Source organism: Macrobrachium rosenbergii, chromosome 18 (assembly GCF_040412425.1).
Source record: "Macrobrachium rosenbergii isolate ZJJX-2024 chromosome 18, ASM4041242v1, whole genome shotgun sequence".
NCBI classification, from domain to species: Eukaryota; Metazoa; Arthropoda; class Malacostraca; order Decapoda; family Palaemonidae; genus Macrobrachium; species Macrobrachium rosenbergii.
In genome coordinates this window covers 25,315,947-25,329,082 of record NC_089758.1, presented here as the reverse complement: position 1 = coordinate 25,329,082, position 13,136 = coordinate 25,315,947, and the positions used below count along the sequence as shown (strand labels likewise).

Below are 13,136 nucleotides of genomic sequence, written 5' to 3'. Positions count from 1 at the left end.
CCTCCTCCTCCTCCCTCGCTCACTCCGTTTTAAACCCTCTCTCCCTCTCCCTGTCTCGTGTTTGTGTTGCTGCATCTGGGCGAATTTGTGTGGTGGCAGAGGGAGGTATTGGGCCTGGGCAGGGTGTGGGGGAGTGGGTGGTTGTGGGTTGGAGAGGGCGGTTTGGGTTAATGGGATGACAACGATAGAGTACCTGAAAGCGCTTTGAATATGAATTAGGGTTTTTATTCCGGCGGTTTTATCCATTTTCCATTATTCTATCAAGACTTGAGAGGATTTCCTCTGAGTCTTCTTGGGGGAGCCTTCGCTCCACGGAGAATAAAAGGCAAAGCTCGGGAAATAGTTGGGAGTAAAATTGCATTCAGAAACCTTCCTTGAGATAAGAAAGCGTTGAATAAAAAGATTGCGATTCCTTTATGACTTGAATATTAAGTCTAGTTAAAGGAGTTTATACATACTTTATAACCGGATTTAAAACTGTTTCTGTTGTCTAAAAAGATAGAAAACAGTTGAAAATAGTAACAGTTCGTTTATGATCTGATTATTGGAAGAAAATATAAGCAAGATGTAATATTTTGGATATTGGTATTCCGGTACAGACGTTGGATACATGGTGTGGCAAATCTGTTGTGGCACAGTAGCCATTGTATTGACGCCCTTCACTAGAACAAAATGTGTTCTAGTATGGCGTGGAATAAACAATAGCCAGTTCCTAAGCACGATTTAGCCGAATTAGGAAGAACAAGAAAAGAAAGTTGCACACGTGTTCTGGGTCTATCATTAACACTATACCCGTAGAAGGCATGAACAGCTTATACAATTATATAGTTTTTTATATCTGGTTATTTAACTGGCCTTAAAAACTGAAAAAAAGTCCCGTAGCTCCATGCAAGGTCTGTGATATAACGTCCCATAATCTGAATCAAATTTGCGATTTGATGTTGGACAAGATGTCCGGTCGATCAGCGGACCAGTTATTTGTTCGATCACGAGCCCAAATAAGGCATAGTATTTGTTCTCCTTCGAGTCTGCTGTTTGTCTTGTGTACCTGCAGACGACGCTGAGCGACGATAATGTAATTCAGCAGAGATTAAGGCAATCCCGTTCCCTGCTGTCTGGTCTCTCGACTGCGACCCTTCGTGTTGTTAAGTTGGACTGCTTGTAAGATCACCGCCCCTTGTTTTTACATCTGCATTATGGAATTCAGTCTCTCTCTCTCTCTCTCTCTCTCTCTCTCTCTCTCTCTCTCTCTCTCTCTCTCTCTCATTTGCAATGCGATGCAGAATAAACCCCGTACGTTCGTAATTGGCAGCCGAGCCGATCGAAAAAGCTAACCAGGTATTGCGTCGTTTTCATACTCTCTTCGCAGACTCGAAATTGTGTTCAATGTCAGGTTTTTTCCGACCGGGATTGTTGTGGCGAGATTGGTGTTTAGTCGGCCCAATACAGGAACAGCCATCAAGCTGAGAGATCAAATTTATCGGCCCTTTTATTGCCTTTTTTTATTGCATCTCTCCCTCTGAGTCAGGCATGCATAATATTTATAGTCTTTTCGTTGTGTTATTGGGCCTGCATTGAATTATAATTTGCGTTGCTGTCTCCCTCTTCCGTAAGGTCGCAATTTATTGAAGCTATATATTACTGTATGGGTGGATCATACCCATAACATTTCGAAGATGGAACGGATTGCTAAATTAAATATATTGCTCAGCTGTTAATGATATTTTAAAGTTTATTGCTGGGAGTAAGAGGCCATTGGAAATTAATCATATTAACTTATAAGATATATCTGGTTGTTGTTTTGGTCAGTGTGACTCTTTCAGATACATAATATCACACACAAATATCAACTTTCAATTTGTTTCAAATAAAATTCGCTCATCCATTGGTGATTGCAAACCTGGTTCTCTCTTTTCCGATTAAATTTCCTTAATTATTTCGATGTTTATCAACCCGTTGGCTCATTTCAAACGATACATTTCTATATACTTCTAAATAATCTAACTGTTAAATTTAAACATAATTAATAATTAAATTTCTTCGCTTTGTCCTGTTTCAATCATCTTTTGTACTTCGCCCTTGTACGCTTTTATCAGTGCTACTAATAATCAATACTGCCAGCATTTAAGAACTCTGGCCAATTAGCAGTGTTGCCTTATTTGATGTTTTGCACCCATGACTTTTTTTTTTTTTTAGATTTTTTATTATATATTTTTTCTATTTGCATCCCTGAGACTCTGACGGTTCCCTTTGCTTTGGTAGTTTTCTCTTTATTGAGTAATGATCGCTGTTATTTGGCGTCACAGCAACTGTGGTCATCAATGTTGGATGTATGTTTTTCGTCTAAAGATATTTTGGAACCAAATTGACATCGACGTTTCTGTAAACCTTATGGTATCTTTGAAATTGTCAGATTTGTTATTACTCAAGAATATGCCGTATTCATTTTGTTAGTTCTCTTATTTTTGTCTTGTAATTATATCTTGTTTTTATCCTTCCACACAAGTAATTTAGGTGACTTTGACCGGTATTTCGTGTATTGGTCTCTGCCACCGGGAGAGCCTATATTGGAGTGGCGGGAGGCGGGAATAGGTTTAGTAGGAGTTCGTCATATCATGAACATTGTTTACCTTCCATATCAGCGATGCTTCCCATTTCGTCCGCTCTGTTCCCGTAAACACGAAGAGATTTCGTACCTACATATCACCTTGCGTGTTTCGGTTCGTATTCTTTTATTATTTAGACCGATCAGTTAACCTGACATGCAGGTGGTTGCATGTTCCGTAAGTAATTTCATCATTACTGGTCTTGTGCTTTTCGCGTTGCGTGGACTTCAGGAAGCCCTCGTATTATCTCCCGCATACCTGACAGCGGCCTTCATTTGGCTACCGTAGTTTTGCCTGTTTTTAGGCCATGGAAGATTACTCGACTTTTAAGTTTTTTTTTCCATAAGTTGAGTTTTTCGTACCGTGATGAAGCAGAAGTCGTTTGGCAGGTTCCCTGAAGATGACCCTATCTTGACTGGTATCAGTGATTGCTTGACATGAATTCTGCCGTAGAATCTTTGTCTGGATTTACTTGTAATAGATTCGGCGAAGACTTTTGGTAGTGGAAAAAGGTGAGGCTCAAAAGAAAGCCCCCCCACAACCTTTGTAATGCACATCGCTGGGGTACATTTCGTCGTCGTTATGAGGTTCATCTTCTCTTGTGACAAATGGTCTCCTCGCACAGAGCCTGGGAGTTAATAGATAATAGTACGTATAAAAGAACCTCGTTAATCTTCTCTCGATTGATATCACCAATCTTCTCTGAATCGTCTTGTCTGCAGCGAGTACAATATCCTACGTAATCACCCCAGAGAAAGAGAGACCACGGGGTACTTAGGGTATAATGACTTTGTCGAGTCATTGGCCATTTAAAACGTGGTTGATGATTTTCTGTTTAATTTTTCTCTCTTTAATAGCGCCATCTTTGATTAGTGCTCCTTTGTAAGACTATCTGTTCTCAATTTGAATTCTGATGGTTAGTTTAAATCAAGCTGGCCTAATGCCAAAACTAGCCTTACGGCGGCAGGCTGATAAGGGCCGCCGGACTTTTTCCCTCCAGCCAACGAAAATCTTGACATTAGTTAATAAACGAGAACTTAGGATTTGAAGTGTTCGCAGTTAGGATCGTGAGCAAATGGATTACTTGGATAAATATTAATTCGATCCACTTGTATTTTTGTATTAGCTTTTTTTGGCTTAATAGTAAAAGTTTTAGCTTTCATTGTTATTAGGCCATCAGTATGACGTAACTATTGAAGTTGATAGGGTTTTGCACATATTCATGAATGAATTTTCTTGTAACAGTAAATAATTGCTAGAAATTGATGAGGAATCACGCGTATCTACTGTGGATTTAAGTTAGCACTTGTTAATAACTACTGATGGAATAATTGTGAAACAAAATCCTAAGCACGTCGATATCCGCAGGTGTTTTAATTTTAATGTAAATCCACCAAATTTGATCGGTTGAGGGAGCTGTTGCCAGTACTCCGTCAAATAGGTGACAGGTTGTTAAGTAGAGAAGGTTATTGTTGGGGCGGGGACGCTAGGAGAGAGAAGAATAAAGATTTTATATTTTATTTAATAATATTTAGTTAGGAAATGAGTAAATTTGTCAGAAGGAAGGTGGCCGCCCGCGCTGTGCAATTCGTAACCTAACTGGTTTCGATACGTAATTATATTCTAGAATTTCAGAACTAGATTTTGTGCATAAATTATCATCGCTGGTCGTCGCTTTTATTTTTGGGAGCATCTTTGGTGCCAGACGTCCCACGAATCTCCCAATATTAACTTCTCTTGTTTCCCTAATCGCAGTAATTGTATTCCCGAATATAATTTTCTCCTTATAAAGCTTGTGCCTTTCAACCTAGAGAGAGAGAGAGAGAGAGAGAGAGAGAGAGAGAGAGAGAGAGATGCAAGGTCGGGTTCATCTCGCTGGCTCCTCGGATGGGCCGCTTTGAAGGAATGCCCATGCATCCGCCTGGTATTCACACTTGCAGACTGTGGCCATATAGGTCATTTTTGCATACATTCCTGAGGATGGGTTGGGTCTCTGCTCTGTGGTATTTTGGTGCCCCCAGGCCTATTGATCTTATCAGCAGAGGTTCTGTTCGTTTTCTTATATTTCTTGCTTGAGATAGATATGTAGGAGGAGAAGGCACGTCTGTTAAATTATCAATTTTCCTAAGTAAGAAGAGTTTGTTGGGTCTTGGTAATGCACTGAAGTACGTATACAGGAACTGCCGTGCAAAATCTTTGTACTTGAAAAATTAAGCTGCCTTCCTGGCCTTGATGTCAGATATATTTTCCTTTGCTTTGTTGTCAGAAACGTTGTGCATAAAGGCTCAAAGACAAAATCTCAAAGAGAAACATTTTGTTTACGTTTGGTGGTTAAACGGCAACAGGAATATGAAAGTTGAGAGAGGGAGAGAGAGAGAGAGAGAGAGAGTTGGGGGGTGGGGGGAAGGGGTTGTATATGTTAAACTGACCCGACAGTATTAGAGATCAACAACGCCGAAAGTAAACGAGAGAGAGAGAGAGAGAGAGAGAGAGAGAGAGAGAGAGAGAGAGAGAGAGAGAGAGAGAGAGAGAGCGCAGTTGTTGCTGGAGCTGTCATAATGAGGAGGAGAGATTTTGGGGAAATGATGATAGCGAGTGATGGTAATGATGATGGATAATGACACGAGATAGGATATGGAGATAAAAAGTAAGAGAACACGACAGGAAACACACTCGACCATCGACCGATGGTTGGCCATCTCCTCCTTTTCCCCCTCAATCCTCACCTTTTTCCTCCATTTCCTGTTTTCTTAGTTCTCTTTTTTCCGTTATCTTTTTACTCTTCCTCCTGTTTTACCGTCACCTCTCTAAATGGTCACCTAGTCCGTCCTCCACTTTTTCTTTTAACTTTCATCATCATTCTTTCTTCTCCCAATTCAGTTTTCTTCCCCTCATTCTCTCTTTCCCGCTATCCTTCTCATTTCCTCTTCCTCATCCTCCTCTTCCTCTTCTTTTTCTCTATCCCCCTCCTCCTCTTCTCGCTATCCTCCTCATCTTCGTCCTCCTCCTCTTCCTTCTATCCTCATCTTCGCCCTGCTCTTCTCTGTATCCTCCTCTTCCTCCTCTTGAAGTCACCAGACCCCGAAACGCTACTGTTCCATCATCATCAAAAGAGGCGAAATGTAAACATTGAAACGAACACAAATATGATGTTCCATCACGCTTATGTTGTGAAGTCATGGAGTGAACGTCGACGTTTTTATCTCTATTTTTTTTAGTTGGAGTTTGGCTCAAATTAGTGTATTCTATATTTTTTTTTTTTACTTTTTTGCATTATGGTGTGTAAAACGTATGCAATAATTTCCAGGGAAAAGTTAAAAAATTTCGTTTACATTTTTTTGTCTGGAACTTTTGAGAAAATATCAGATGATTTTTTTTTGTATTGTGTTTTTAGTATCCACTCTGAAGCCACCTAATTTGTGTGATGTTGTCAGTTGTATTTTTTATCAGTATTTGCAAGTGAATTTTTATAGGCAATGTGAACATTCGTATTGCATTTTTCCTGGTAACTAACGTTCGTTTTTTCTTCCAACAGTCAACTGTGACCACGGGCAGCTGGGACGTGTTGGAACCAATAACCCCAACAACAATAACAACAACAGCAATAGCAGCAACAATACAACCAACAACAACGGCCAGCATGGGAACAACTCCCCGTCTCATTTTCATAATCAGCAATTCACTTTTCCTAACCAGGTAACGGATTTGTTTTCTCTCCAAGGCGTGCCGCCCATAGGTCTCTAAAATTAGACCCTACAGTCTATGATGATAGTACTAGTATATGATGATAGTATACAATGATACAAAGCTTGTGCTGCTGTTGTTTAGAAATATAAATATCATTCAATTCAAAGCTAATGCAAGAGTAATATAAGAGATTCTTGTTGATGTATTTGGTTTTATAAATGTCACATTCACTATTGTTGATGTATTTGATTTTATAAATGTCACATTCACTCCAGAGTTAATATACGAGATTTCTTAGTATACTAAGAGCTTCTTTTTAATGTATTTGACATGGAATGCAAATTATGCAAACCAAGAGAAACAGTAAGACGAACAGGTATGGAAGGACGCCTGTTTGGATTGTTGTAGATAGGTTCCCCTCTCTCATATCTTACGACCTGTTCCAGGGTGGAGTTCCTCAGTTTGCTCATCTTATGTGTCCAAAAACATCGCCTGGATCGCCTCACCATGTCCCGCCAGACAGTACATACACCTACCTCACATATCAACAGCAAACTTCGTTGGAAGATCAGGGGATTGATGTTCAGGTATTGCATAAATGCGGAGCTTAATTGCATGTATTTCTAGCAAGAAGTAGTGTTGAATAAATAAATATATATATTTTTAGATGGGTTAGTAGATATCGGAGCCCTCAAGGCTGAAAACACACGCTTTACTACGTCCTTAATCGGTGAAGTTCAAACCTCATGTTTTCAGGTGTGTGTTACTGTTTTAATTGTTCTCTTCACATGTCCAGATCACTTTATGGCGTGCTGCCCATTCTCTCTTAATTTCGTCATATTACTTCTGGCTGTTATTATTTTTAACACATTTCTCCTTCTTTTATGGCGAGTAGACAGTTGATTTCTTAAGCCTACACAGTGCATATTCGCTGTGCGTTGCAGTCATGTTATACTACAATTAGACGGGCTCAAGTTACTGCCCTTAAGATGCCTTTCCTCTTGAGTCATTTAATTGTCTACTCAACACGATGGTAACACTTTTTCGTATGGAAGTCAGGCATTTTGCGTCAAGTTGCCTAGTGCGGTTTTGGGGCTGGGTAGGGGGAGGGAATGGGTCGCTAGTCTCACGTAAGAGGAGAATTAGCAAGCATTTCGTCATCCTGCTATAACACAGCCTTGTTGCACATTACCATACTGAGGAAGCTTGCGTAAATTGCGTTATAGCTTGTGTTCATATTCCCGCCATTGCAGAAAGGTAAAGAATGAAATGTACCGTGAAAGTACTTTTGTGGATTCAAGGATAAACTGATTAAATGCTAAACTTAGACACAGTTCAGTTCAATTTCTGTTACAAGACATCAGCGCCTCCTTTTGTACATTTTTTCTTTTGTACAATTTTTTTATTTTGTACACTTTTTCTTTTGTACATTTTTGTGTATATTTTTTGTGCATTTTTTCTTTTGCACATTTTTTTGTACAATTTTTCTTGTACATTTTTTTCTTTTGTACATTTGTTCTTGTACATTTTTTTCTTTTGTACATTTGTTCTTGTACATTTTTTTCTTTTGTACATTTGTTTCTCTTGTACCTCTTTTTTCTTTTGTACGTTATTTTTTCTTTTGTACATTATTTTCCCATTTTTATTATCCGTCGGTGACATGTTCTGAATAATGACCAATTTCTTCTCGGCATATTTTTCTCCAATCATAAGCAGCGAAGTTGTAGGTGTAATACAGACGAGGCAGCTTTTTGTTGTCAAGACAGAATAAATAAGGTTTTAAGGAAGGGCGTAAACTCATTATATCATGTCTGCCAAGTTACACCTCGCTTTCTATCTGATTATGGACTTGGCAATGCGTGTGTAAGTGTATGAACATAAAGTTGATGATATGTACGAACTGTATGTGTTTGTGGAATTGATATACATACATTATATATTTTTGTTTGATCTATGTATATGTATATATATATATGTATATGTTGTATGTGTATGTATTACACATTTATACATATACACACACTTGTGTATCTCTTGAGGAAGAAGTGAATTTCTACAATGCACACATTACTGCCTTTATTACTACTATTCTTGTTAATTTCTATTAATATCAACATCTTACCAAGTGCCCTTTCTGTATAAATATAATTATAATTATTGTTCTTATTCCACGCCCAATCATTAACGACATCTCTCTCTCTCTCTCTCTCTCTCTCTCTCTCTCCATCGCAGTCCCCAGGTCGCTCTAGTCCAGGATCGGGCAGCGGGTCCTCCACCACGGGTTCCACAGCATCCTCGGGCGGGTGTCGGAATTCCACGACTTCCCTCGACTCCGGCCGCGCCTCCACCTCCACCCACACTCATCAGCACAGGTCGGACATGACGGCGGCGCCCGCGCGAGCGTGCACACACACATACACATACGCCCACTTTGTCCTGCTCTATTAAATAATGATCTCATTCAATAGCTGCTTCTTAAATTGTCCCTCCCTCTAAGGAAACCTTTTTTTTATAACTTTTTTTTTTACGAAGACTAGTTCTTGCTTAAGAGATGGGAGGGCAGTTATTAAAAATGACTTGTTACTTGGAGAGATATGATGACTCGCATTCAGAGAGAGAAGGCATTGCATTGATAATTAAACTATTATTTTTTTGTATATATTATGTTCTTGTAAAATAATCCTACATTATGGTTTGTATTTCAAGTGCTGTACAGGTTTCATATTTGTGATAAGCTTCCTTTTCAGGACTGATTTATCATGGAATGAGATCATTTGCACTTGCAAAATAATCTTTTATGTGTAGTTAACCATAACTGCCTGTTGAAATATGTTGTGTAAGGCACAAAGTGGTGGTTGACAGCTTGAACAATATCTTGAAAATGAAGTGGTTGCGAATAGCGAAGTAACTGTTCAAGTATCGTATTCATTGCAGTTATTTTTATTGGTAGTTGTCAACACTTCAATTTTTTTTCGTTCAACATTCTTGAACTCGAAGTCAGTAATGAACATTCCCTAATTTTAAGTTTTGAAAAGCACCCAGCCTGTAGGTAATTAGTATTAGGTGTGCTGGGATATACACACACACACACACACACAAATGTCTTATTATTTAATTATTGGTTTGCGTTGATCTCTTTCGATCTCGGCCTAAAGTACTTATCAAAGCCAGTTTCATTGGTAAATATAATAAATTACTCTCTTCAAGCCACTTTTGCAAGGCGAGTAAATGAAAGTACCTTGACTTGCGAAAAGTTCAGTTTTGTTTGACTTTGCCATTTTGGTGGGCCCAATATTCTTTATTTATTTGTTGTTGAGTAATTTTGATAAGTAGTAGACTGGGTCAAGAGCTTCATGGACGTATGATTGAACATTATCAGTTCAGATTTTAATTGGTATTAATATTGGTTGTTTATCCTGTTGAAATTTAGTGTAGCATTAGTCGTATGTTGTTGATAGCCCTGGAGTGGTCTTTATGCTTCGTAATGCTACATTTTTTTTATCTCATCGAATAGCAACTAAAATATTCTCAAAGCTTTTATTAAGATTTTTGCATTGATTGCGTATTTAAGTGAATTTTCTTTTGTTTGTTGAGGTCAGATCAGAAGAATTCGTTCTCCAGTTGAGAAAAATCTCAATTTTATGCAGCCTGGTGTATCTTACATAATTTTGCATGCTGATTATTGTTGAGGTAGTTAGGACGTGACTATCCCATGTGCAGTGTAGTGATTAACTGATAAATACCAAAAAAAAAAAAACATAAAAACTAATGTTTCCCTTTATATCTCAGGTTGAGTGGGCAGAGCTACGATAGTGGGTCTATTCTCCGTCACAGTTATCACTCGTCCAGTTCCAGTTTGGGCTCTATGGAGCACGATGGAACCCCTCACGTCAATGTTCCAGAACTGCTCAACAATGGAGTAAGGGTAAGCATCCTCCTTCCACATTTTTTCTGTTGAACTTCAAGAAGCATATGCCAAACTGTCAGAAAAACACTCTCCACAGATTGTTAGTTAGATCAGTTCTGCCTTGAATTTTTTTTTTTTTACTTTTTTTTTTTTTTTGCATCCTACAGGAAGTTGCAGGTCATTCCAAGCTCAGGCTCTTTTGGAAGGGAAATTGTGGGATTTCCAGATTTCTTAAAACTGTAAAAGCCAAGATGGCTATTATTAATCTCACCAGAAGTCAAAAGCCTTCAGTAAATACGACAAACTCTGTGAATAATTATTTCCAATTGAAACAAAAATTATTCAGTATCCGTAGCCGACTCTGCGTGTGTAATTGCATGATCAGGTTGAATTATTTTACCCACGTTTTATAGCATTTAACTCGCTATTAACGTGACAATTGCTGCCCGAAAGTATCTATTGAGCTGTCATATATATAGAAAAATCCCATGAAAAGAAAAGTCCTTCAACTTGACTTGTAGGAAGGGATATGACACATCTTGAAATCTTTTTATATATATCCCCTTCCACTCTTAGTACATTTAACTCTCATGTGCTTTTAACGCGTGTGGGCACCCAAAGCCCTTTTATAAAAAGAAACCATCGCTTGGGAGCTGCATAGGTCCAATCAGAGCTTAATATATGGCTCTGGGTCCCATTACAGATGGTTGGTGATGCGATATTCGCTAAGTAGGTGGGTTGAGCCATTCGGCGCCTCACTGTCAACCTTCATTAGGTGCTTATTTTTTTATTTTATTTTATTTTATTTTATTTTTTGTGCTGTACTTTTTTCAACGTATTTGTAACGTTTGGCTGAAGTCGAGTGATATTGTTTTTTTCACTGGCTAGTTAAAAAGCCACAGCTTTGGCTAGTCCAATATTTGCAAGAAATGTTGGTTAGTGATGATCGTTTTATAATCGATGTTTATTCCAACTAAGAAGTCAGCTTAATCTTAACGTAGAAGCCAATGAAATGTATAGAGGATTCATGCAGTGTATTATTATTATTATTATTATTATTATTATTATTATTATTATTATTATTAGTTTAAATAGTCTGCCAGCTGGCAAAAGTGTCAGTATGAATTAGAGAAAGTGTACACAGTTTTTTTATATTATTTTATTAGGTTTTATGAGCTTGAAGCATACCGTCAGGGTTAAAAGCTGAAGCAAGAGATTAAATAAGCAGGCTTCGTGGTTTAGAAGCTGGGGTTGGGGGTAAGCATGACAGGTCACGTGCTGTTCAACTATTGGAGGTTGCGAGGTGGACGGGGAGGGTGGGGGTTGTTGGGAGTTAAAGGCCAATATAAAGTTAAGTGGGCATAACTTCACCCCCCCTCTTCCCCTTCCCTCCCCCAACAAGCTTCTTATTATAGCTATGCCTCACATCAACGGCTTGTGTGAGGTGGAATTGTATGTGAGCCCACGCGGGAGGAGTGTGAAGTGTGCTTTGCGCATGTGCAAACATACGTAACACTGAAAATCTGCATATGAACAGAAAATCTGTATGCATAAGGGAGGGCAAACTTCATATACGCAAGCAGAAAATTGATCTTCATTTGATGAGGAGGAAATGTCCCAGAAGTACGTGTAATAAATACGTATGTACACGTAATCTTTATATAAAGAATGTGTACATGAATCTCTGCACAGAACTGTAGTTGAGATGGGTGAAGCAGTGCATTTTATATGATGTATACGCCGTAAGAGTGAATGAGAAATGACTGATGTAAATAATAAGCGCAAAACACAAATCATATATGTAAATCGAGGAAATTAAAACTGAAACAAACATAACTACACAGTACATGAGATTCTTTACGCGTAACTATGAAAATTAACGTAATTACTGTTTTATATCGTTGCGCTTGAATTCGGCGGGAAATTGCTGGTTTGCATTTACTGAACGATTTACCCGGAACACGTGACTGGTCTCTTTGGTCGTGTGGTGTTGGTAATTTGATGATGATGAGTATCTTGCGAACTCTGATCCCTTACACATATTAGGAAAGCGATTAATGCCCGTTTGTTTTATTTGACAGTTAAAAAAGAAAACATTCATATTGTTCAGTTTCAATGTAGTACGTAATTCTGACTCGCGTTTACATACTACACAAACATTTATACGTACAACAAAATTTAATGTCCTTAGTTCACAGTAACAGTGAAAACACTCCCTTAATTGAAACAGAATAAACAATACCTCGGCGATAAGTGTCGAGTGAACCAATAATGTAAAGTGGGTGCAACTTAGCACTTCACGTGGCCACTTGCAGTGTTATTTATGCTGAAGAAGGTCATTCTTTTGGGCCATTATTATTGTGGTTGAAGCATTCCGGGATTTATTGTTTTCGTGAGGAATGTTATGGCCGTTAGGTCTAATGTAATTCATTAATTGATGGAATGACAAATTTCCGTCTTGGGTATTGATGAGGGTTTTTTATTTGTTCTTATTTAGTTATAGCCCTACTTGAGCTGGATAGCATTCACCACTATTATTATTATTATTATTATTATTATTATTATTATTATTATTATTATTATTTTAGATTTCTCATTTTGTGTAATTAACTTTTTTTGTTTTCCATTTTGTTGTAACAGTAAGTTAAATGTTTTTTTTTATTTCCCATTCTTTTGTAACATTAAATTAAATTATTTTTTTTTTTAGATTTCTAGTTTTGTTGTAACTAAAATGTTTTATTTTTTTATTTTTCCCCCTAAACGTTGTGTTAGAAATATTTTCGAGCTTTTCAAGAGGAATTTTTCATGAAAAGCCTTATGAAGTGATTCCTGAAGACGTTTATGGGAAATTCTCTGCAACGTTTTATAAAATTTCTTGCATAAACATTTAATGAGAACTATTTCTAGAGATTTTAATTGGAAACATTTCCCGTGAC

The 13,136-nt window shown here is 37.9% G+C and overlaps 1 protein-coding gene across 10 annotated transcripts in view; it reads left to right on the top strand.

Annotated features, from left to right (window-relative positions):
* LOC136848220 (caskin-2-like) overlaps window positions 1-13,136 on the top strand; it is a 640,470-nt gene that overhangs the window by 599,495 nt on the left and 27,839 nt on the right. For all 10 annotated transcript variants that reach the window (XM_067120563.1, XM_067120562.1, XM_067120560.1 and 7 more), the window contains 4 exons: window positions 6,142-6,302; window positions 6,740-6,880; window positions 8,526-8,665; window positions 10,083-10,218. In XM_067120563.1, the coding sequence (XP_066976664.1) occupies window positions 6,142-6,302; window positions 6,740-6,880; window positions 8,526-8,665; window positions 10,083-10,218 (578 nt within the window). The remainder of the gene's footprint in view (window positions 1-6,141; window positions 6,303-6,739; window positions 6,881-8,525; window positions 8,666-10,082; window positions 10,219-13,136) is intronic.